Consider the following 23,259-nt stretch of genomic DNA (forward strand, 5'->3'; position numbering starts at 1 on the left):
CTCAGAAGCCTCTGAGTTCTGGGTTTATGATTTAATATTAAAAATAAATCAAGATTTGATTTGTGATTTAAAATAAAATAAATAAATTTTTTTTTTATTATAAATTTTTTTTGTTTGTGATTTAAATTAAAAATAACAATTATTATTAATAAGAAAAATAAAATAAAGATTTGATTTGTGATTTAAACTCAAAAATCAATTTGAAATAAATGTATTAATAAAAGAAATAATTAAATAAATATTCTAAATCTCTAAGGAAGAAGGATTACCTGATTTAAATTTAAATTACTTTTGTGATAAATAAAATACATCAAATGAGATGTCATTGCGTAGATATCGAAAAGTTATGTGGAATCAAAAAAAGAATTACCTGATTTGGATACCCGAGTCAAAAGTTATGGCCTTCAAAAGTTTTATGATTAATTTTTTTTTTTGGAAAAAAATATGACATGTGTCAACAGCTGATGAGTGACGCCTAAATTAGGCGTGATTGCCTCTTGAGTGACGCTCAATTTGGGCGTCATTGGTGACGCCCAAATTGGGCGTCATATTGTGCAATAAATGTGTAATTATTTTCAAAACTGTAATAAATGCGTAATTAATTTATTAAAAAGTATTAAATTAATTTTTTTTGCCCCCCATCTCCTGTTTCAGAAATTGCATTTTGGCATTTTCATGGATACTTTTTCCATTCTAGATTTCAGATTTATTTTCCTCGATTGAGAGTTAAGAGTGTGGAATATCAATTCCAAAGTTGGTGACATGAAATGTGGTAGAGGGGAAATTTTTTTTTTATCCGGGAATCTCAATTTTCAAAAATATAATTTTTACATTCAGTTTACAATAATACTTGAAAATTAAAAATTTAGAAAAATTTAATTTTCCAGAAATCTCCAAGAATCCCGCGTACCAAAAGGGGGTTTGGATGATATTAAAAGATAGCTGTCGCGTAGTCTAATTTGCCATTATATTAATCCATTTTACAACTGAATTGTGGTTTCGAGATTTCCTTTGTCAATGATAATAATGTTATTATTTGGTCACCTCACTATTAATTTATTCACTCCATTAATTTCATAGCATGAAAGTAGGTGCTTCTAAAAAGAATCAAAATAAAAGAAACTAACAATATGTATATCCATATCCATATATTGTTGTTACATAATAGTTTGATCAGCTTATAGCATATACTGAATTTACAGATATTGATTACAACCATTATCGGGGATATATTTCAGTAATTAAATAATTATTCATAGAGATAGAGCTGGTAGACCGATCAGAATAAAGCTGGTGTCTTAATCTGTCTGGTGAAGGGCTTCCTAGAAAAACAGATGCTGGCTGTCGAGGTAATGCTAAGGTTACTGAATAACTGTTCAACCAAAGTACTACACTCGCCATTGAAGGTCTGTCAGCTGGATTTTCTTGAACGCATAATAAAGCAATATGGATGCATCTCTGAACTTCATTTCTAGAATACCAACCTCTCAGTTTTGGGTCCAAAATAAGGAAAGGTGTTTGATTCTTCCAATTTTTCCAAGCCTGTGGCAAAACTCAAGTTAGATTACAAAGTTTGAAAGTTCTGGCATCCCTCAACAATCGAAAATATTTGCTCGTAGTTTATAGTTTATACTTACATAGCTCAAAAGGTCATCATCATCATGTGATTGACAATAACTCGTGTTCTTCGTGCCACTAATGATCTCCAAAAGCAAGACTCCGAAGCTGAACACATCGGATTTCACAGATAATTCTCCATACATTGCATATTCAGGAGCCATGTAACCACTGAAAACCAAAAATAACAATCTATATATTCCAGTAAAATAATATGAAAGATTTTCAAAAAAGGAAATAAAGGAAGCATAATAAGAAAGAAATATAAATTTCATTTTGGAAAAAAATTCTTTGGGCTACTCAGGAGCAGTGTTTAAAAATCCGGCCCGGCCATCGACCCGGCCGAGGTCAGGGGTCATGGAGTCACGGGTTCAACCGGGGGGTCAAGGGGTCACTACGCTGACCCGGTTTTATATATTAAAAAAATATAAATATATATATCCTATATGAAAATATTAAAAAATAAACAACCAATTACCAAAGATTCAAAATATACTTAACATAATTCACCAATTATAACCACAAGTCAATATTACACAACCTAATTAAAATATCAAGATACCAAAGTACAAAACTCATATTGTAATGGGTTACTACGCTGACCCGGTTCTATCTCTTTTGAGAAGGTCCATAACAAATTAAGGAAAATTTAAAGGAAGTAAGAATGAGTTTTTGTTTTCCATCGACGACCGTAAGGATTTCATTTGAATGAGTAAAATTCTTACATTTTCTAGAAGATTCAAGGCATCGAGGTGAAGATTGAAGACGTCTAAGTCGTTGGGAGAGAAGAGAGCGATTAGATTTAGTTTTGCAAGCATTTTTATTTTATTTTTTTAATAAAATAATGTTGTTTTATGAAGAAAAAAATAAAAAAAAAAATATGCAGTGACCCCCTTTGACCCCTCTGACCCGGGAGTCACTGAAACCCGGCCGGGTTTTGAGGGTCAGAGGGGTTGATATGCATATAGCGTCCAACTTGTAACCCCAACCCTCAAAGGGGAGGGGTCAGGGTTGACCCGAGTCAACCGGGGAGCGGGGTGAGGTTTTAAAACACTGCTCAGGAGCTCCTTATTACAATCTACAATGGCCTTTATAACTTACTAAGTTCCAACTATCCTTTCTGTTGTAGAGTCAACTTGACTTTGGTCTCCATGGAAAATCTTTGCCATGCCAAAATCTGAAATCTTTGGATTCATTTCGTCATCTAATAGGACATTACTAGCCTTGAGATCGCGATGTATTATTCTAAGACTAGAATCTTCATGGAGGTATTTAACTCCTCCAGCAATCCCAACTATAATTTGGTAACGTGTTGCCCAATCAAGCTCTGCTTGGTTCTCATGATCTACAAATTAGTCAAATTGTAATATTCAAGTTAGCAATAAATTGAGTTCTGTAGAAGAATTAGTTCATACAATAACATTAAAAACCAAACCAGAACAACAGAGTCCAAAAATTACAAACCACATAGAAAGCGGTCAAGGCTTGAATTGGGGATGAATTCGTAAACAAGTATCCTCTCTGCTCCCTCCAAGCAAAATCCTAAAAGCCTAACTAAATTTCTATGTTGAAGTGCAACAAGTGCAGCCTCGTTCCTGAATTCTATGTCACCCTGCAAGGAGCTTCTGGATAGCCTCTTTGCAGCTATCTCTTGTCCATTAGGAAGGGTACCCTGAAAACATGCATGAGATTATAATAGCTCCAGTCAGCATAAATTAGCATACGAGCATGACAACATGTTTCCTTATAATTTCTTTTTACCTTATAAACCACACCAAATCCACCTTGGCCTATCTTCTTCTCATTCGAGAACCTATTTGTTGCAGCTTCAATTGTAGCCAAGTCAAAATGCAAAGACTCTTCTTGACAAGTAAAATAATTCCTAGCTGCGGTAAAAAGTAAGTTAAGCAAAATTACTAGCATGCTATTGTTCGTGCTTTGAAATAGATAAATAGTAAGAGCAATAACAATTACTGCTATCTCCCATTTCTAGATCTGCATCATGGTTTTTGTTTCGCCTTCTTCTCCAGCAACAGCAACAGCCTAGAACCAAAAGCGCCACCAAAATAACATTTGGGACAACAATTGCTACAATTGCTACAATCGTTGAAGCACATATGTTTCCTGCCCAAGGTAACCTCTTTTAAGATGTGCAAAAGTGGCAAATGCTTTACAAACTCAAATGAAGAGGAGCGGACACAAAAAGGAACCAACTTCCTCCTCAAAGACCACAAAACAACCTTGACTTGACAAGAGATTGAGAAAACTGAGTATTAGGGACAACAAAGAATATAATTGAAGAATGAAGACCACAAGAAAGGAGTGGACACAAAAAGGAACCAACTTCCTCCACAAAGACCACAAAACAACCTTGATGACAATAGATTGATGAAAACTGAGTATTATAAAAAGAATATAATTGAAGAATGAAGACCACAAGAAACTCGATCAAATATATATGTATACCTGAAGAAGGGGAAGGAACTAGTGGTGTCATTGAAGTCATATTGAACAAAAAAGGATACAAGCGCAATAGAAAAGTGGCTATTGGGATTGCACAAAAGAGTAACTTCTCAATTTCAATTAACAAAATAATAATATTCAACTCCTATAATAAGGGTCGTAAGCACCTTTTTATAGACTAATTATAAATGGGTTTACTTTTTCTGCAGTTAATGCAGATAATTTATCTGCAGTAAGCCCAATATGACGTCGTTTTGGGGCGGAAATCATGATATTTTTGTAATTTTAATTTATTTCAGGGTTATAATAGTCTTTATATTTAAATTTTTTAAAATTTCAATACCAAAACGACGTCGTTTTGAAAATAAATGCAGATAATTATCTGCATTAACTGCAGAGAACATTTTTCCCATTATAAATTGATTCAAAATTTAAAATCTAAAATTCTAACAATAATAAAACTTCCTAAAATAAATATAACATTAATTAACATCTAAAAATAAATAAAATATTACAAATAAATAATTCAAAATACATCTCAAATCTTTAATCTCAGATCACATCAGATATGTTGCTTTCCTTTTCTTTCCAAACAAATCACAATCACATCTGCTGCTATACTGGGACTTGGATTCGATTGTAATTTGTTATATTTCAAATTACTGCTTCTTTTAACATTTGAGTCATATTTATTAGGCCACAATTCTAATTGACTCTGGGTTAGGGGTGTAAATGGGCTGAGCTAGGCTAGACTTTGGCTTAAATAGGCCAAGCCTGTGTAAAAAGCATTGGGTATGGCCTGACCTATTAGCCTGTGTAGGCCCCAAATTACAAGTCTGACCTATATTTAAAAAATAAAAACTTTGGCCTAGGCTTGTTAGCCTGTTTAAGCCTATTAAACATTCAACAATTAAAAGAATAACTAAAATAATATTATTTTATTATTCAAAATTATAATAATAATAATTTTATTCATTATAATTTAAATAAATAATATGATATAAGCCGGCCTGTAGGCTTATAGGCTAGACATATACAAAAAAACCTATGGCTTATTTTCTAAATAGGTATTTTTAAAAGTCTGATCTATTTTATTATTAATAATAGACCAAGTCTGGCCTAATATAGGCTAGGCCGTAGGCCCTGTAGGCCGGCCTAACCTATTTACACCCTTACTTTGGGTTTGCTGAATCAACAGTTGTGTCATGTGCAATGGGCCAACTGTTAGTGCATCATTCTTCCCTACAAAATATTTGTCCTCGAATCTTGTTTATCTTCACTAATCTCAATTTCTTTAAACAAAAACTCAAATGACAAAAAAAAAAATAACAATTATTAAAAAATTTTAAATAAATAAATAAATAATAGAAAAGCGGGTGCATCATCTTGCTCCTTGGCTTCCTTCACAGCACGTTGGAATATTTGAAATGGCGCTTCGAAGGCATGTTGTACAATCATCACTTGTTAACTCGAGTACGCATTGTGCCATTCCGTACAGTGTCTGCGTCTTGGTGAATCCCACTTCGCCTGAAGCAAACTTCTTCTCAGACATGGAAGCTTTCGCTGCCAAATCGTTTAAGGAGCCAGCTAATAACTGATTGAATTGGTCATGGCTTGAGTTTATGATGCTTCCTTCATCGTTTAATGAAAATCTCGGAACGATGTTATTACAGGTGTTGTCGGAGTGACACAACATACACACATGGTACCAGATTATCGACTCTGTGTTGTTAGGACATAGACATGTTATGTTCATGGCTGCGGTGGCGACGCAGCCATGGCAGACGGCGGCGTTGACGTCTCCACGACAGAGAAAAAGACCGCGTACGACTGTCGAGAGTGCCTTGACCCACTGTGGTTCTGTAGAAACCACTATGGGACTGAAGTGAAGAGTTGGAGGTGAGAGAGGAGAGGAGGGTATTCAAGTTGGATTGATCATATTGAATAGGTGGATCATGGGTTGGTTTGACAAGAGGTTTGAATTGGTAAAAAGTGTGGTTTTTGCAGTAATGGGCAATGTAAGTGGGTGCTGATTCACTTGCAAGAATAAGCATACAGAACAGAAAGAAAAATGCTAATGGGTTTATAGAGAAGTTGAAGACAAGCATATTTAATCCAAGTTAACGCGAACTGGGTTACTGCAATATGAGTAATCTTGCACCTTCTGTTTTAATTTTCTGTTAAGAACAAACCTCGTACTTTCTTGTTTCTTTTTTGGTTTTCGTGTGTTAAGATATTATGCATTGATTTCAAAATTGTAAACGAGAATGCGCTCACGTGAGAGTTGATGCAATCCACCACCGACATGTGGTTTTTATAGCAAAAGGTCTGCGTCAGGGAACAAAGCCATTTTTTTTTTTTAAGATTTCACAGTTGATCCATTAATTGATTAATCCCTTAGCGTCGGGTAGAATCAATATTACTCCTATTAAATTTTGGTATTGAAGTTAAGTAATAAATACACAACTGTATTAAAAATTTGATAAGGGAAGGTTACGATGGAAATGATTCTAGCGAATCAGTGAATTAATGATCCACCTATGTGAAGAAGTAAAGTGCATGGTTGGCAAATTGAATTCGTGGAAAATGACGTTTGAAATGTGTGGGGCCTAGGTCAATGGGTATTGCTTCTATTCTACGGTGGGTTGGATAAATATAATTTGGGTTTGATGTATGTTTAGGGTTATCATAGACTTTTTTATTACAATTTTTTAACTCAAAACGACGTTGTTTTGGGAGCGAATGTCTACATTCACTCTAGAAACATTAAGTCATATTTTAAAGGACATAAATTATGTCATTTTAGCATAGAGATAGACAAACACAAAGAAAAGAAATTATAAGGGAAAAAATGGGTATTTTTTTAATTTAAATTTTAAATAAAAAAGATATTATTTTGTGTCTATCTTTTTCTTAAAATAACATAACTTTATATCATTTGAAATCACAAACACTTTTTCCTAATTTTCGAAATCACCATTTAGGTAAAAAGTTGACCACCCTCTTCTAAAATGAGTAAAATTATATTTCTCACAGTTCATGGGCTTCTTGTAATTTTTTTTTTTTTTTTGGAGAATGGCTTCTTGTAAATTTGATTGCTTGTATATAAACTAATTTGGATTACAGTTGCGCAATGTTTAACTCTGAATTGAGATTGATGGGTTTTTTTTTTTCTTGGAGTGTTTCATGAAAGAATGGTTTTTATGAAGGTACTACTAAGTTTATGTGCTGGTTTTGTCTTTCAGTACTTATCAGTGCTACTGCCAGTTATGTCTTGTTTTGCTACAAGCATTGCCATTGGAGGTGAGTGTAAGTTTTACTCAAAACGATTTAATAGCATACCAAGGGTGAATTTTTGTTTTCATCTTGGGGAACTAGACTACTGGTTGAAAATCAACCGAAGAAGAATTTGAAGCCCATGTTATATTTGATATATGACATCAATCAGGAATTTAAAACTGAAATGTGGTTTTTTATCCGAGTGTGTATTCATATGGTTTGAACAATCGACAATTAAAGTTCACAATTATAGGATACCTGAAATGTGGTTTTTTAACCCAATGAAAGCTCAACATGGATTTTGCTATATACTTTGGTAGTCTATCTTGCAGCCAAGAAGGCTAGTATTATAATAAGCCATTAATTATGGCATATGAGGCTGGTTCTTTTTTCTTTTTTTCTTTTTTCAATAGTATAAAAATTAGTCAACTTTGTAGATGTTGCCAATGATAGACACGTGTCAGGTAGATACCATAAACTACATACGCAGAAAAAGAAAAAGGTCATATTTGAAAGGCCCTGACATGGAAGAAATTTTACATAGGTTAGTCTTGGGCAAGATAACATAGGGGATAATTGCGCATTTTATATAAAAAGAAAAAATCATGAGGCATTTGACATGCCTGTATCTATCTAAGTGATTGTGTACAAGTCATCTTGATTGAGGAAAGAGATCATCCTCTGTTAATCAAGATAGACTAGAATAGCATTATTTTACATTTTCACATGGTATATCGTGCTAGGGATGGATTTATTCGAGTGAAAAGTTTATCTGAATAACTTCCTTTGGACTTTAGTGAACATGTTCTTCTGACAATTTTCATTTGCAGATAACCTTTTAAGATAGTCAGGAGCTTAATCTCCATTTTGTTGGCATCTTTGTGCTGCTCTAAGAATACTGTTTACTTTTGACAATAATTTGTTTCCAGATTTGGCGAGTCTTTGATGTCATTTTATCTTGGTTTTGCAAAGCATTACCCATGAAGAGAGGATTTAAGCAAGTCATGTACTGATATTTAATTAACAACGAAGCTGTCAAGGTACCAACTTGTAGGTCAGTAACCAATTAAAATGTGCTAATACACATTATTGTACCAATTTACATAGGCACAACTAAGAGAGTCCTGTTAATACATTCTACACCATCATCATTTGGATATTAAAAAACAAGTCTGATAGCAATTGTTGCATAGAATTTAAAACATTATAAACCACTGATCCATCAAAATGAATACCATCAATATTCAAATAACAATCATTTTAAAAACTGTCACTTAGTATTGATGAAGAAATCCTATTCTGATATGACACGACCAAAACTTCCAATTGGTTCATATTGAACAAAATCATGTCATATTCAACTAATTAGGAATTCCATCACTAGGGAATGATCATTCACCTTGTGAAGCAATAGCTGATCCTTGGATACTAGTATTCTGTCTACAAAAAGCATATACATGTGTAAGAATTCGATATATATGTCACTGCTATCTGCCAGGGCTGCATTATGGATCTTGTAATAATAGCCCAGAATGAAAAGCACCACGAAAACAATAACAAGGACATAAGACATTGCTATTTCCTGAACAAAGTAGTCAGATACAGAAAAATGAAGACATTATTATCAAGCACCTAACTTCCTCTCAAATTTCCCAGCATAATGAGAAGCCACAACATTTGTGAACAACATACCTAATCAGCGAGCAGGAACCATTGGCGGCAGACGATGTTGCTTTTATATTGTAAAATGGGTACAGTTCATACCTAATTTTACAAAAACCAGAAATGCACTGCGCCAGGCCATACAGGGTCTTGGACTTGCTGTGACGAACTTCTTATGTGTCTGGGAACTCGCAGCTTCTGCTACTAAATCATTCAACATACTGGCCAATGATGGATCAAACTGGTTCCGATCAGCGCTTGCTATGTTTTACTGATCTGAAACAAATTGGTGGAGACTGCAAATTATTATGGTCTCCAAGGGAATCATGCCTTTATCTATGCTGCATTTGCATCCAGCATGAGGATTATAAGGATTTAAAACCAAAAGAATCTGCACTCAGTGGTCGTAATTTTTACTATTCATCAAACAGAATTATTTTTAGCCACTAATAATTACAATACATATTGACTAGGTACGTGTAACATAACGGCATGGTTTGACAAGATTTGAACCTAAAGTGGATGGATTGAAGAAAACATAATAAAACCTATCCTTTATCGAGGGTATACTTCAGTAATGGATACTTCATTATTAGACCACAGAATTGAACTGGTGGCGGACTCATCAGAATGAAGCCCATTTTTTAGCCTGTTAGGTGTTCTTCCATGCAGGAAAGATGCTGGTTTTCGAGGTAATGACAAGGTAACTGAATAACTGTTCAACATAAGTGAAATAGTTGCCATCGAAGGCCTGTCGGATGGATTTTCCTGAATGCACAATAAACCAATATGGATGCATCTGATGACTTCATTTCTTGAATAAGAACCTCTCAGGGTTGGATCCAGCAACTCCAAAGGTGTTTGCTCCGTCCAATTTTTCCAAGCCTGTGGCAATATACTGTTAGTATTCAAATTTGGAATCTCTCATTCCTCACCATTGAAATATTTAACTAGGCATTGCAGTTGAGCTTGGTATCAATAGAGAAGAAGAAAGCAGTTACACTTGTTTATACTCACATAGCTTAGGAGGTCATCGGCATGTTTAGTTTGACAAAAATCAGTGTTCTTCTTGCCACTCACAATCTCCAAAACTAAGACACCAAAGCTGAACACATCTGATTTCACAGAGAATTGTCCACGCATTGCATATTCTGGAGACATGTAACCACTGAAAAAAAAAAATTATCAATCCACATGTTCAGAAAATAATGATAACATTTTTGGAAAGAAGAATATACTTCTTTTCACATATTTTAACTGACCATGATTATTAAAGGGGAGCTAATAATATATGTAATAGGAGATGACAAAAAGGCCTCAAACTTACTAAGTTCCAACTATCCTTCCTGTATTTACTTGAGTCTGATCTGCCTGGAAAATTTTTGCCATGCCAAAATCTGAAATCTTTGGGTTCATGTTTTCATCTAGTAGAACATTGCTAGCTTTTAGATCACGATGTATAATTAGAAGCTGGGAATCTTCATGGAGATAAAGAATTCCTCGAGCAATACCAACAATGATCTTGTAGCGTCTTGACCAATCTAACTCTCTTTGCTTTACAGGATCTACAGAATTTGTCAAAATGAAATATCCAGATTAGCAATTGCAGGATTACTATAATTTCCGTTTATAAAGAGCTTATAACCCCATCTTATGTGGCTGTTCTTTAATAAGGGAAAAGATAACACCATGTGAATACTATAAAGTGATTCTACTTTTGAGGTGTCTTTTCAGGGCAACCAATCATCTATACTAATAAAGAAGTAAAAGAAGAGTTGAAAGTGTCCAACCAAATAGAAAACGATCAAGGCTTTTGTTTGGTATGTATTCATAGATAAGCATCTTCTCCTGCCCCTCCAAGCAAAATCCCAACAGCCTCACTAAATTTCTATGTTGAAGCTTAGCCACAAGGATAGCTTCATTCATAAATTCTATTGTACCCTGCAAGGAGGTTACCGACAACCTCTTCACAGCTATCTCCTGTCCGTTAGGGAGGATACCCTAAAAACAAGCACGGGATTAGACCAATTTACTTAATTTAGCATACAAAAATATGCATCAGTATTTTGCATAAACATGCTTCTTACCTTATAAACCACACCAAATCCACCCTGGCCGATCTTGTTTTCATCCGCGAAGCTGTTTGTGGCAGCTTCAACTGTAGCCAAGTCAAATTGCAAGGACTCCACATCTATAAGATCATCCCCAACTACTTAATAAATAAAGACATTATTTATCAGCAACCAAATTACAATCAAGGCAACAAAATTAACCGGAACAATCACTATGACTGAAAAGGAGAGATTACTCGAGTCCCGTCTGAAACTGTTATACTTCTTGCTTGCCCTCTTACGCATGAAGCAGCATCCGAGAATGAAAAGTGCCACGACAACAACAATTGGGACAACAATCGCAACAATCATAGAGATATTGCTTTTTCCTGCACAAGTTAATAAATTTCTAAGACACTGCAAAAAGAAGGGGTCATTAGATGATCTGAGGATGTTATATTAAGTGTGATACCGGATGAAGGAGACGAAAGCTCTGGTTGAGTCGATACCGCGGAGGCATTGTAAAATGGGTACAATTCGTATCTGATATTACAACCCGGAAGCAGGGTTCTTGCACCTCGTTTCCCACTACAGCAACTTGGAAGAGCACTAATGGCGCTTGAGAAACACTTGTTACACTCAAAAGTGGACAAATCGGGCGTGCACTGTGCCAGTGTGTAGAGCTTCATTGAGCTCGTGAAATCTGCTTCTTTTGCAGCAAACTTCTTATCCGAAGGAGAATTCACAGCTTTCTGTGTTATATCATTCAACGTGGATGCCAGTAAATCATTGAACTGGGTAAAGTCTGAGTCAGGGACACTATCATCCGCCACCAAGTTTATTCCTGGGACTACGTTGTCTAAGGTACTGTCGGAGGAGTAACGGAGCATACAAACGTCGTACCAGATGATGGAGACTGTTTGGTTGGTGCAGAAGCGTGTAATGTTCATGGCTGCGGCGGTGACACACTGTTGACAGACGGTGGGGGTGACGTCACCGCGGCAGAGAAAGAGTCCCTTGACCTGGCCAGGGTTTCCGAGGGAGATGTTGGTGCTGTAGAAACCGTCGTGGAGGGTGGCGTTGGAGACAAGGGATGAGAGGAGGACTTTTAAGTTGGCTTGGAACGTTGTGTTGGGTTGGTAATAAGATCCATTTGTGCACACAGAATAGCTGTATATTGGAGCTGCTTGACTTGCAAAGCTTAATAACGCAAACAGAGAGAGAAGTAGCAAGTGGGTTGCAGAGGATTTGAAGATACACATCTCTCTCTCTCCCTTGCTTTACTTTCTCAAAGGGAGAAATGGGTACTGTGAATGAATAGCGATAGCAATAGCCCTTTATTCTACGGTATTAGGTTATTCATTAGACTGATGTGGATTGGTGTGGATGAAGACTTGTATGAGGAAAATGTTAAAGATTGACTGCGACTAATACTAGTCAATAAGTCAATGAAGCAACTTTTTCAATTGGACAGTGCGGGACAAGTTGGATTGCTTTGACCATCAAACGGGACGAAGGGTGAGGCTCATGAAGATTTTTTTTATTTTTTTTTTCCCTTTTTGGTTAGGGCTCTTGTTAAAAGGGGACAAAAAAATATAATTTGTTTTTTTAATTTATTCTAAAGTATTTAAATTTCTTTAAATGTAGGATTTAAAATTAATAATAAAATAATTTATTTAAATTTAAAAATTATTTTTTAATTACATTTGTAAGTTTTTCAAAGATAGTTTTTTGATGTCATTTTATCTTGGTTTTGCAAAGCAATACCCATGAAGAGAGATTTAAGCAAATTATATGTACTGATATTCAATTGACAAGGACGTTGTCAAGCTACCAACCAGGAGGTCAGTAACCAATTGAAATGTGCTAATACACTTTATGGTACCAAATTACCAATATACATAAGCACAACTAAGAGAGTCCTGTTGTTACCCCTAAAAAAAATTCGTAATTATGTTCTGCTAGTTTACTATGTGTTTAATGAAGAATAACATATCTGTAGCACTACATTGTACACCATCAGTATTTGGATATTAAAAACAAGTCTGATAGCAATTGATGCATAAAATTTTAAACATATTAAACCACTGATCCTTCAAAATGAATACCATCAATATTCAAATAACAATCATTTTAAAAACAGCCACTAATGATGAAGAAATCCTATTCTTATATGACACCACCAAAACTTACTATAGGTTCATATATAGCAAAATCATGTTGAATTCAACTACTGAGGAATTCCATCACTAGGGTAGGGAATGATCATTCACCCTGTGAAGCAATAGCTAATTGGAGTCGGTATATATATATAATATATATATATAAAGTAATGAGGAAGGGAAAAGAAAAGGGAAGGGGGAAGATGAAGAAAAAAAGGATTAAAAATAGACTATCTGAAATATAGAAATAACAATGGGTCTAACTCTCCATCATACATAAGAATAACTTCGCTTATGTGTTGAGATATAGAAATAATAATGGGTCTAACTCTCCATCATACATAAGAATAACTCCGCTTATGTGTAGGGGTGTGCAAAATAACCAAAAAATTGAACCGAATCGCCCCTTAAAATAACCGGTTTTTAAAAACCAGTTCATGAACTGAACCGGTTTTTAAAGAACCAGTTCATGAACTGAACCGGTTCTATTCTTAGAACCAGTTTAACAACCGAACCATTTTGAACCGAACCACTTCCGAAGCGAACCGAACCGTTTCCAAACCGAACCAAATTGATTTTTATAACTTTATTTTTTACATTATAATTTTTTTTTCTTTTCAAAAGAGGGTCGACCCGAACCGGTTCCAGACCGAACCAAACCGTTTTCAACCGAATCGAACCACTTCCACCGAACCAGTTTTGTACCGAACCGAACCATTTAAACCAATTCGGTTCGGTTTTTCAAAAAAATCCAGTTCGGTTCGACCCATGCACATCCCTACTTATGTGTGCTTACATACATGGTTTGTCCCAAGCCAGAATAAAGGAAGAGGGTTGGCGTCAGATGTAGCGAGCCGACCATAAAAAAAACAGCTATATTTATGAGATGAACCCTTATGAGATCCTTGATACTAGTTATTTTTAAAAAAAAAAATCAATTCTCATTAAACCTCAACTAGCGAAGGTGAGATGGGAACAATTCTTGTATACAACTTAACATTGCATATTTGCAAAGAGGCTATTTTCCAAATTCGAACCTAGAACATTCCAATCATAAAGGAGTAACTTTGCCACTTCTCAAGGCTCGTCCTCTTTTGATCCTTGATACCAGTATTGTGTTTACAAAAAGCGAGGAGATGAAGGAGAAGAGGGGAAGGGGGATGAAGAAGAAGAGGACTAAAAAGGGACCATCTGAAACATAGGAATAACAACGGGTCTAACTCTCCATCATGCATAGGAATAACTCCGCTTATGTGTGCTTGCATACATGGTCTGCCCTCAGCTAGGATAAAGGAGAAGGATTGGCATCAGGTGTTGCTAGCCGGACGTAAAAAACAGTGATATTTATGAGATGAACCCTTATGAGATCTTGATACTAGTTATAAAAAAAGAAAAATCAATTCTGATTAAATCCCAACTAGCGAAGGTGAAATGAAAATAATCCTTGTACGTAGCCTTACCGTTACATATTTGCAAAGAGACTGTTTTTCGAATTTGAACATATAACATTCCAATCCCAAAGGAATAATTTTACCACTACTCGAGGCTATTCCTCTTTTGATCCTTGATACTAACATTGTGTCTACAAAAAAACAATACATGTGTAAGAATTGGATATGTTACTGCTATCTTCAAATGCTGCATTATGGATCTTGTAATAATAGCCCAGAATGAAAAGCACCACAAAAGCAATAACAAGGACATGAGACATTGCTATTTCGTGCCCAAAGTATTCAGATACAGACAAATAAAGACATATTATTATCAAGCACCTAAGGTAGTGTTTGGTTCGGGAGAAATTTTTTTTTACTAGGGAAATGTAATTGATAGGGAAATGGAAGGAAAGTAAGTTTGGTAGGAAAGTTTAAAAAAAGTTGTTTGGTTGAGTAAAATTTTCTAGGAAAATTAAGTGAAATAACAGAATGAAGTGTTTGGTTCAATATTTTATATTGATGGGAAAGTAACGGAAATTACAAAACTATCCTTTTTTAAAATTGCCCTTTATACCAACGATTGTCCAAACGGTAATAATAATAACTTGTTGTGTGAATCTATTGGAATGTCACCAAATTTGCAGTTTAACATATCACCAAATGTTTCTCGTTCATTAAAAAAAAATTAAAAAATGCTCTCGTCACTCTTTTTCAACTCACCTACAGCCATTGGGTTACTTCATTTGAGCATAAGAATAGAGTTGAAAAAAACAACAATTAATAGTGTAAGACAGATAACATGGAAGAATGATAAATATTATCTAATATTAACTATATGTCTTTCTTTAATACAGATGTAAGTGTACATTTATCAAACACTGCCATCAAAAGTGTAAATAATTGACGACCCTTGAATACTATAAAAAAGGTCCTATTCTGAGTACCCTCTTAATTATGAGCATATCACAAATGTGAAGGAAAACTCCTCAGATTACAGACCAGCAAGGCACTGTAATTAACAGACTCTAAAATGAAGCAACAAAACAAGGAAATGACGAATTACAGACTCTATACTTTACTGCTATTATCACTCTCATATTCCAACCACCATCTACAACACAAACCCGTTTCTTGGACAATCTGAGCATCTTTTCGGCCTGTCTCACTACGCACCTCATCATCATGTCTCTGAGCCATGCTTGGCTGTTGGGCTGCACCTATTTTAAACCTCTTCCTTGTATATTTTTGTGGGAAAGGCTCCAATGGTCCATCATGAACTCACGAGAAGCTTAGCTAACTTTCTGCTTGGCCATGTCCATATGTTCTTCCAAGTCAAATTTAGCATACAAATCCTTCAATTGCAATCATAACTGTAGTTTGTCGAACAAGAATCTCCAATGTCATAACGAACTTTAGAAAGCAAGCTAAAATGAACACCACCAACCTGATTTATCAAAAATATATGCTCTGTATTATTTTGAAACTTATAAGCAACTGATAGCATAACCAAGGCCATACAATTATTACAATATTAAAAAAGGAAAAAGAAAATACCACAGCAACTGGAATATCCAATAAAGACCGCAGTTTTGCATGTAAGGCATATGTACCATTACAATATATGCTCTTTTGCTGATAGTCAAACTCTGGGATTAATGTATCATTGCCTTTTGTCAAATCCTAATTGCAACAGATAAGCCTTTTAACAAAGCATAAAATAAAAATAAAATAAAACTTTGCACAAAACTAGAATGAAGACTCATTTGCATTTCTTACTAAATCCATAAGCTAGTCCCAGACAGTATATTTTAAATTGACACATAATCTAACCAGATTCAGTCACAAAGAAAACAAGCAGATAATCACTTAACCAACAGTCTAACACGACAAATCAGCAGCAACTAATGCCTTTCTATTCTTATTCTTCTTTATCTTTTTACTTTTTCTCTTTTGATAATGTTATTGCGGGTCAGAACCAGATTCCAGAGACTGCATTTTGTCGATATAACAATATATAAAGCATGAAACAGCCAAATAAATGATAGTAAAATTTAAGGGGATAGTAAAGATCAGCCTTGAAAACCATCAAGGCCATATATACGGCCAAACAGTACTTATTTTGATTTTCCTTGTGTTAATTTTTACATAAATACTGTCAAGGATCTGTCAAAAATCGGATTAAAAATTACAAAGAACAACTTATACCTCCTCATGTGCATTGTGGCAATCATATTCACATGCAGAATCACAACTTGGCAAAGGTCTTTGGCCACTGTTAAAATTATAGTTTGCAAGAATGAACTACTCTTAAACATACGACCATGACTCCAACAGCTATGTACATTCTTACCGAAATATTGTGAAGAAAACTGGCCAAAATAAGAGGATTCCTTGACTCTACCTAGGGCGCTGGTATTGATCCAAGCAGCTTGTCCGTCGCGGTAGATCCGGTTCACGGGAGTCTTCTTTAACTAGCTATGAAAGAGGAAAATGCTACGAAAGAAAAGAAAAATTAAACGCAAGTACAAAATGAAACTAGACACTTTTGGTTGATTCCAAAACAGACAGATGATTACCTCAAAACCGAACACAACCATCTGGGTTTCGTTAGTTATGGTGAGGTTTCGTTTCAGAACAGCACGAAGAAGATTGTGAATGATGAAATATGGCACGCGATGAGATATAGCTTCGGTCCACAAATCGAAGTCACACAGCAATTCGGATTTTTTGGTATATGTGGCTGAGAATATCTCACTCACATTAGGATAAGAAGAGGGGTAAATAAGTCACACTTTTCATCCCCAAAACGAGTTGTCCGGTATTCTCAACAATTCCACCATCCAAAAGGGCTTCTTCAACAGTGCAAATATCCAATTTTTACACACGGATGTCGATTGCTAGGGAAGCGACTTTGATGGACAAATTTCAGCTTCTCCCTCAACCAAACGTGGACATATGAGATACCTACATGCACTTTGCTAGGAAAATCTCCAGATGCCCCGAACCAAACACTACCTAACTTCCTCTCAAGCTTCCCAACATAATAAGAAGCCACAACATTTGAGAACAACATATCTAATCAGGGAGCAGGAACCATTGGCGGCAGATGATGTTGCGCTTATATTGTAAAATGGGTACAGTACATACCTAATTTTACAAAAACCAGAAATGAACTGTGCCAAGCCATTCTGGGTCTTGGACTTGCTGTGACGAGCTTTTTTAAGTGTCTGGGAACTCGCAGCTTCTGCTACTAAATCATTCAACATGCTGGTCAATGTTGGATCGAACTGATTCTGATGAGCAATTGCTCTGTTTTGCTGTTCTGAAACGAATTGGTCGAGACTGCAATTTGTTCTAGTCTCTCCAAGGGCATCAAGCCTCTATCTATGTTGCATGTGCGTCCAGCATGAGGATTGTAAGGACTTAGAACCAAAAGAATCTGCACTCAGGGATCATAATTTTTACTATTGATCCAACAGAAGTAATTTTAAACTATTAGAAAAATATAAAATCATTAATATAATATTATTAAGAGTTTAAATTTTTAGATTAAATTAATTTTTTATAAAATATCAGAATCTCATATCATGAACTTGATATGCTCTTATTTAATTAAAATAAATATTATAATTTTTTTTAACATAAATAGGTAAATTTATGCATTAATTATTCATCCTTCAAGTCAAATAAATTTTCATACTTTTATGTAAAGTGACGTGTTAGGAAAATATTAAATTTTTTGATTGAATTAGATTTTACAAATATTTACAACACGTATCGACAAGGTACGTGTAACATAAGTACATAACGGCATGGTCTGACAAGATTTGACCATAAAGTGATGGATAGAAGAAAACATTAAAAAAGAAGGGGGAAAAAACGATCCTTTATCGAGGGTATACTTCAGTAATGGATACTTCATTATTAGACCACGGAATTGATGGAATTGAACAGTTGGTGGACTGATCAGAATCAAGCCCATTTTTTAGCCTGTTAGGTGTTCTTCCATGCAGGAAAGATGCTGGCTTTCGAGGTAATGACATGGTAACTGTATAACTGTTCAACATAAGTGAAATAGTTGCCATCGAAGGCCTGTCAGATGGATTTTCCTGAACGCACAATAAACCAATATGGATGCATCTGATGACTTCGTTTCTTGAATAAGAATCTCTCAGGGTTGGATCCAGCAATTCCAAAGGTGTTTGCTCTGTCCAATTTTTCCAAACCTGTGGCAATAAAATGTTAGTTTTCAAATTTGGAATCTCTCATTCCTCACCCATTGAAATATTTAGCTACGCATTGCAGCTGAGCTTACAGAAAGCAGTTACACTTGTTTATACTCACATAGCTTAAGAGGTCATCAGCATGTCCAGTTTGATAAAAATCAGTGTTCTTCTTGCCACTCACAATCTCCAAAACTAAGACACCAAAGCTGAACACATCTGATTTCACAGAGAATTGTCCACGCAATGCATATTCTGGAGACATGTAACCACTGAAAAAGAGCATTATCAATCCATAGATTCAGAAAAGAATGGTAACTTTTTTGGAAAGAAGAATATACTTCTTTTCGCAGATTTTAACTGACTATGAATATAATGTAAGCAACTACTATATGTAAGAGGACATGACAGAATGGCCTGAGTGAGACTTACTAAGTTCCAACTATCCTTCCTGTATTTACTTGAGTCTGATCTGGCTGGAAAATTTTTGCCATGCCAAAATCTGAAATCTTTGGGTTCATCTTTTCATCCAGTAGAACATTGCTAGCTTTGAGATCACGATGTATAATTCTAAGCTGGGAATCTTCATGGAGATAAAGAATTCCTCGAGCAATACCAACAATGATATTGTAGCGTCTTGACCAATCTAACTCTCTTTGCTTTACAGGATCTACAGAATTTTGTCAAAACGAAATATCCAGATTAGCAATTGTAGGATTACTACAATTTCCGTTTATTAAAAATCTTATAACCCCCTCTTATGTGGCTGTTCTTTAATAAGGATAAAGATAACACCATGTGAATACTATAAGTGATTCTACTTTCGAGGTGTCTTTTCAGGGCAATCAATCATCTACACCAATAGAGAAGAAAAAGAAGAGTTGAAAATGTCCAACCAAATAGAAAGCGATCGAGGCTTTTGTTTGGTATGTATTCATAGATAAGCATCTTCTCCTGCCCCTCCAAGCAAAATCCCAACAGCCTCACTAAATTTCTATGTTGAAGCTTAGCCACAAGGATAGCTTCATTCGTAAACTCTACTGTACCCTGCAAGGAGGTTACCGACAACCTCTTCACAGCTATCTCCTGTCCGTTAGGGAGGATACCCTAAAAACAAGCACGGGATTAGACCAATTTACTTAGTTTAGCATACAAAAATATGCATCAGTATTTTGCATAAACATGTTTCTTACCTTATAAACCACGCCAAATCCACCTTGGCCGATCTTGTTCTCATCCGCGAAGCTGTTTGCGGCAGCTTCAACTGTAGCCAAGTCAAATTGCAAGGACTCCACATCTATAAGATCATCCCCAACTACATGATAAAGAAAGACATGATTTATCAGCAACCAAATTACAATCAAGACAACAAAATTAACAGAACAATCACTATGACTGAAAAAGAGAGATTACTTGAGTCCTGTCTAAAACTGTTATACTTCTTGCTTGCCCTCTTACGCAGGAAGCAGCATCCGAGAATGAAAAGTGCCACGGCAACAACAATTGGGACAACAATCGCAACAATTATAGAGATATTGCTTTTTCCTGCACAAGTTCATCAATTTCTAAGACACCGCAAAAAGGAGGAGTTATTATCCGATCTGAGGATGTTATATTAAGTGTGATACCTGATGAAGGAGACGAAAGCTCTGGTTGAGTCGATACCGCCGAGGCATTGTAAAATGGGTACAATTCGTATCTGATATTACAACTCGGAAGCAGGGTTCTTGCACCTCGTTTCCCACTACAGCAATTTGGAAGAGCACTAATGGCGCTTGAGAAACACCTGTTACAATCAAAAGTGGACAAATCGGGCGTGCACTGTGCCAGTGTGTAGAGCTTCATTGAGCTCGTGAAATTTGCTTCTTTTGCAGCAAACTTCTTATCCGAAGGAGAATTCACAGCTTTCTGTGTTATATCATTCAACGTGGATGACAGTAAATCATTGAACTGGGTAAGGTCTGAGTTGGGGACGCTATCATCGGCCTTTAAGTTCATTCCTGGGACTATGTTGTTTAAGGGGAAGTTGTCGGAGTAACGGAGCATACAAACGTCGTACCAGATGATGGATTCTGTTTGGTTGGTGCAGAAGCGTGTAATGTTCATGGCTGCGGCGGTGACACACTGTTGACAGACGGTGGGGGTGACGTCACCGCGGCAGAGGAAGAGTCCCTTGACCTGGCCAGGGTTTCCGAGGGAGATGTTGGTGCTGTAGAAACCGTCGTGGAGGGTGGCGTTGGAGACAAGGGATGAGAGGAGGACTTTTAAGTTGGCTTGGAAAGTTGTGTTGGGTTGGTAATAAGATCCATTTGTGCAGTCATGAGCGCTGTATATTGGAGCTGCTTCACTTGCAAAGCTTAGCAACGAAAACAGAGAAAGAAGTAGCAAGTGGGTTGCAGAGGATTTGAAGATACACATGTCTGTCTCTCCCTTGCTTTACTTTCTCAAAGGGAGAAATGGGTACTGTGAAAAGCAATAGCTCTTTCTTCTACGGTATAAGGTAGATTCTGGTGGATGAAGATTTTTATGAGGAAAATGTTAAACATTGACTGCGACTAATACAAGTCAATAAGTCAATGAAGCAACTTTTCTTAATTGGACAGTGCGGGACAAGTGTCAAATATAGGATTAGATTTAAGATGAAACTGGATAAAGGGTAAGGCTCACCAATAGTTTTTTTTTTTTAAATAAAAAAAGATAATGTTTTATTCGTTTACCATGTCACAACCAATTTTACTACGTACACATAATAGTGGGCTCGTCAATTCTTTTATTTTAAAAATAGTGGCCCCCACAATTGATTATCTCTACGACATGATCTAAGAATTTTCCTACAACGTAATACTTATTTTTCTCATAAATAAGTAAATAAAAATAAATGAAATAAATAAAAATAAGAATTTTTTATTTTATTTCTAAAGTATTTAAATTTATTTAAATATATGAATTTAAATTAATAATAACAATTTATTTAAATTTAAAAAATTATCCTTTAATAACATTTGTAAGTTTTTCAAAGATAATTTTTTGAGGTAAATTATTTCAGAGAGAGAAATTTTTCGAATTCATTTAAAAAAGGATGTAATATCTCAACAAGAAAAAGAATTTATCGGTTCGGAACAGGATGATGGGTGCGGCGGGACAAGCATAATTTATTCATTTACAGGATTCACCGACAAATTTAAGATGAAGCGGTTGAAAAGGGCTCTATCGCGGATTTTTGAAGTGTTAATGTATCAATTTAATATTTAATTCATGATATTTTTTAATATTGGTTATTTGGTGAGGTGAGGGGAACCTTTGTTAGTGCCCCGCGACCCTCTTTCCATATCACTCACATATATTTATTTATTTTCAATTAAGTGACGCTTCCCTTAGGGATCATAGGATTGTGTCAAGTAGAACAATTTCGTTAGTTCTGTTGTCGTAAAATTTCGAAAGGTCATAATTTTTGACTCGGCTATCCAAATCTGATATTTTTTTTATTTCACATAACTTTTTAAGATCTACGCAATGACACCCAATTTAACATATTTTATTTTCTATTGACATAGTAGAAATTTGCAACAATAACTTCATATTTTTACAATTCCAAACTATGTTTATGAGAGATAAAATATGTCAAATAAGGTATCATTACGTAGATTTCAAAAAGTTATGTGAAATTGAAAAAAAATCATCTCATTTGGATACTCGAGCCAAAAGTTATGGTATTCCGAAATTTTACGGTAACAAGATTAATAAAATTGTTTCACTTAATTCAATTCTATTAGTAGTGCCCTGGAAAAAGGAATGTCACTCAATTGAAAATAAAAATAAAAATGTGTGAGTGACGCGAAGGGAGGGTCGCGACACTCAATGACATTGAGTTCCACTCACGTCACTGGATGACCTCAACTTATCGTAAAATCAAATATCAAATTGATAAATATTGGGAAAAATATTTGTTCTTTTAAATGACACTACTTATATCCTTTCACTCTCACAAAGAGGTGAGACCCACACCTTTATATTTTTTTGTCCACTCTCTCCTCCTTTATCTATATTTTTCTCTCACTTAAGATGATACAACTTTACGTCCTTTAAAACAATACACGCTTTTTCATAAATATTTTACGTAAAAACTTCGAATGAGTCAAAGAGCCGTTGAAAAGTCCTTAGCTTATGCATAGTTTTTTTATTTTTTTTTTAGTTTCTTTAAAAGAAGAATTTCGAACGAATAATAACTCAATTTAATTTTTTTTATTTTCAAAAATAAGAGTATAAAGAAAAATTAAAATTTTATTTTTCTTTATACTCTATTTTTGAAAAAAAAATGTATTAAATGATATTTTATTTTAAGATTTAAAATTTCTCATAAAAGAGAAAA

The 23,259-nt window shown here is 35.2% G+C and overlaps 1 protein-coding gene and 1 pseudogene across 8 annotated transcripts; both read right to left on the reverse strand.

Moving 5' to 3' along the window:
* Positions 1–1,150: 1,150 nt before the first annotated feature.
* LOC133318505 (cysteine-rich receptor-like protein kinase 15) lies at positions 1,151–6,188 on the reverse strand (annotated as a pseudogene).
* Positions 6,189–8,555: 2,367 nt separating this feature from the next.
* On the reverse strand, positions 8,556–21,372 carry LOC133318556 (cysteine-rich receptor-like protein kinase 10). 8 transcript variants are annotated; one of them, XM_061520566.1, is made up of 8 exons: positions 11,545–12,368; positions 11,330–11,461; positions 11,109–11,233; positions 10,812–11,022; positions 10,533–10,586; positions 10,349–10,445; positions 10,039–10,189; positions 8,556–9,906 (listed from the first exon to the last, which is right to left on the reverse strand). In XM_061520566.1, exons 1-8 carry the CDS (start codon positions 12,332–12,334, stop codon positions 9,577–9,579), a joined length of 1,890 nt encoding a protein of 629 aa, XP_061376550.1. In that variant the 5' UTR covers positions 12,335–12,368; the 3' UTR covers positions 8,556–9,576. The 8 variants fall into 8 exon arrangements, with proteins under 8 accessions (XP_061376550.1, XP_061376547.1, XP_061376546.1 ...); XM_061520563.1 differs by lacking the exons at positions 11,330–11,461; positions 11,545–12,368 and adding exons at positions 20,304–20,435; positions 20,519–21,372 and having other exon boundaries at positions 10,349–10,586; positions 11,109–11,230; XM_061520562.1 differs by having other exon boundaries at positions 10,349–10,586; positions 11,109–11,230.
* Positions 21,373–23,259: the final 1,887 nt, after the last annotated feature.

Source organism: Gastrolobium bilobum, unplaced genomic scaffold (genome assembly GCF_033153095.1).
Source record: "Gastrolobium bilobum isolate Gb01-03AN ecotype WA unplaced genomic scaffold, APGP_CSIRO_Gbil_v1 utg889, whole genome shotgun sequence".
Lineage (NCBI taxonomy): Eukaryota > Viridiplantae > Streptophyta > Magnoliopsida > Fabales > Fabaceae > Gastrolobium > Gastrolobium bilobum.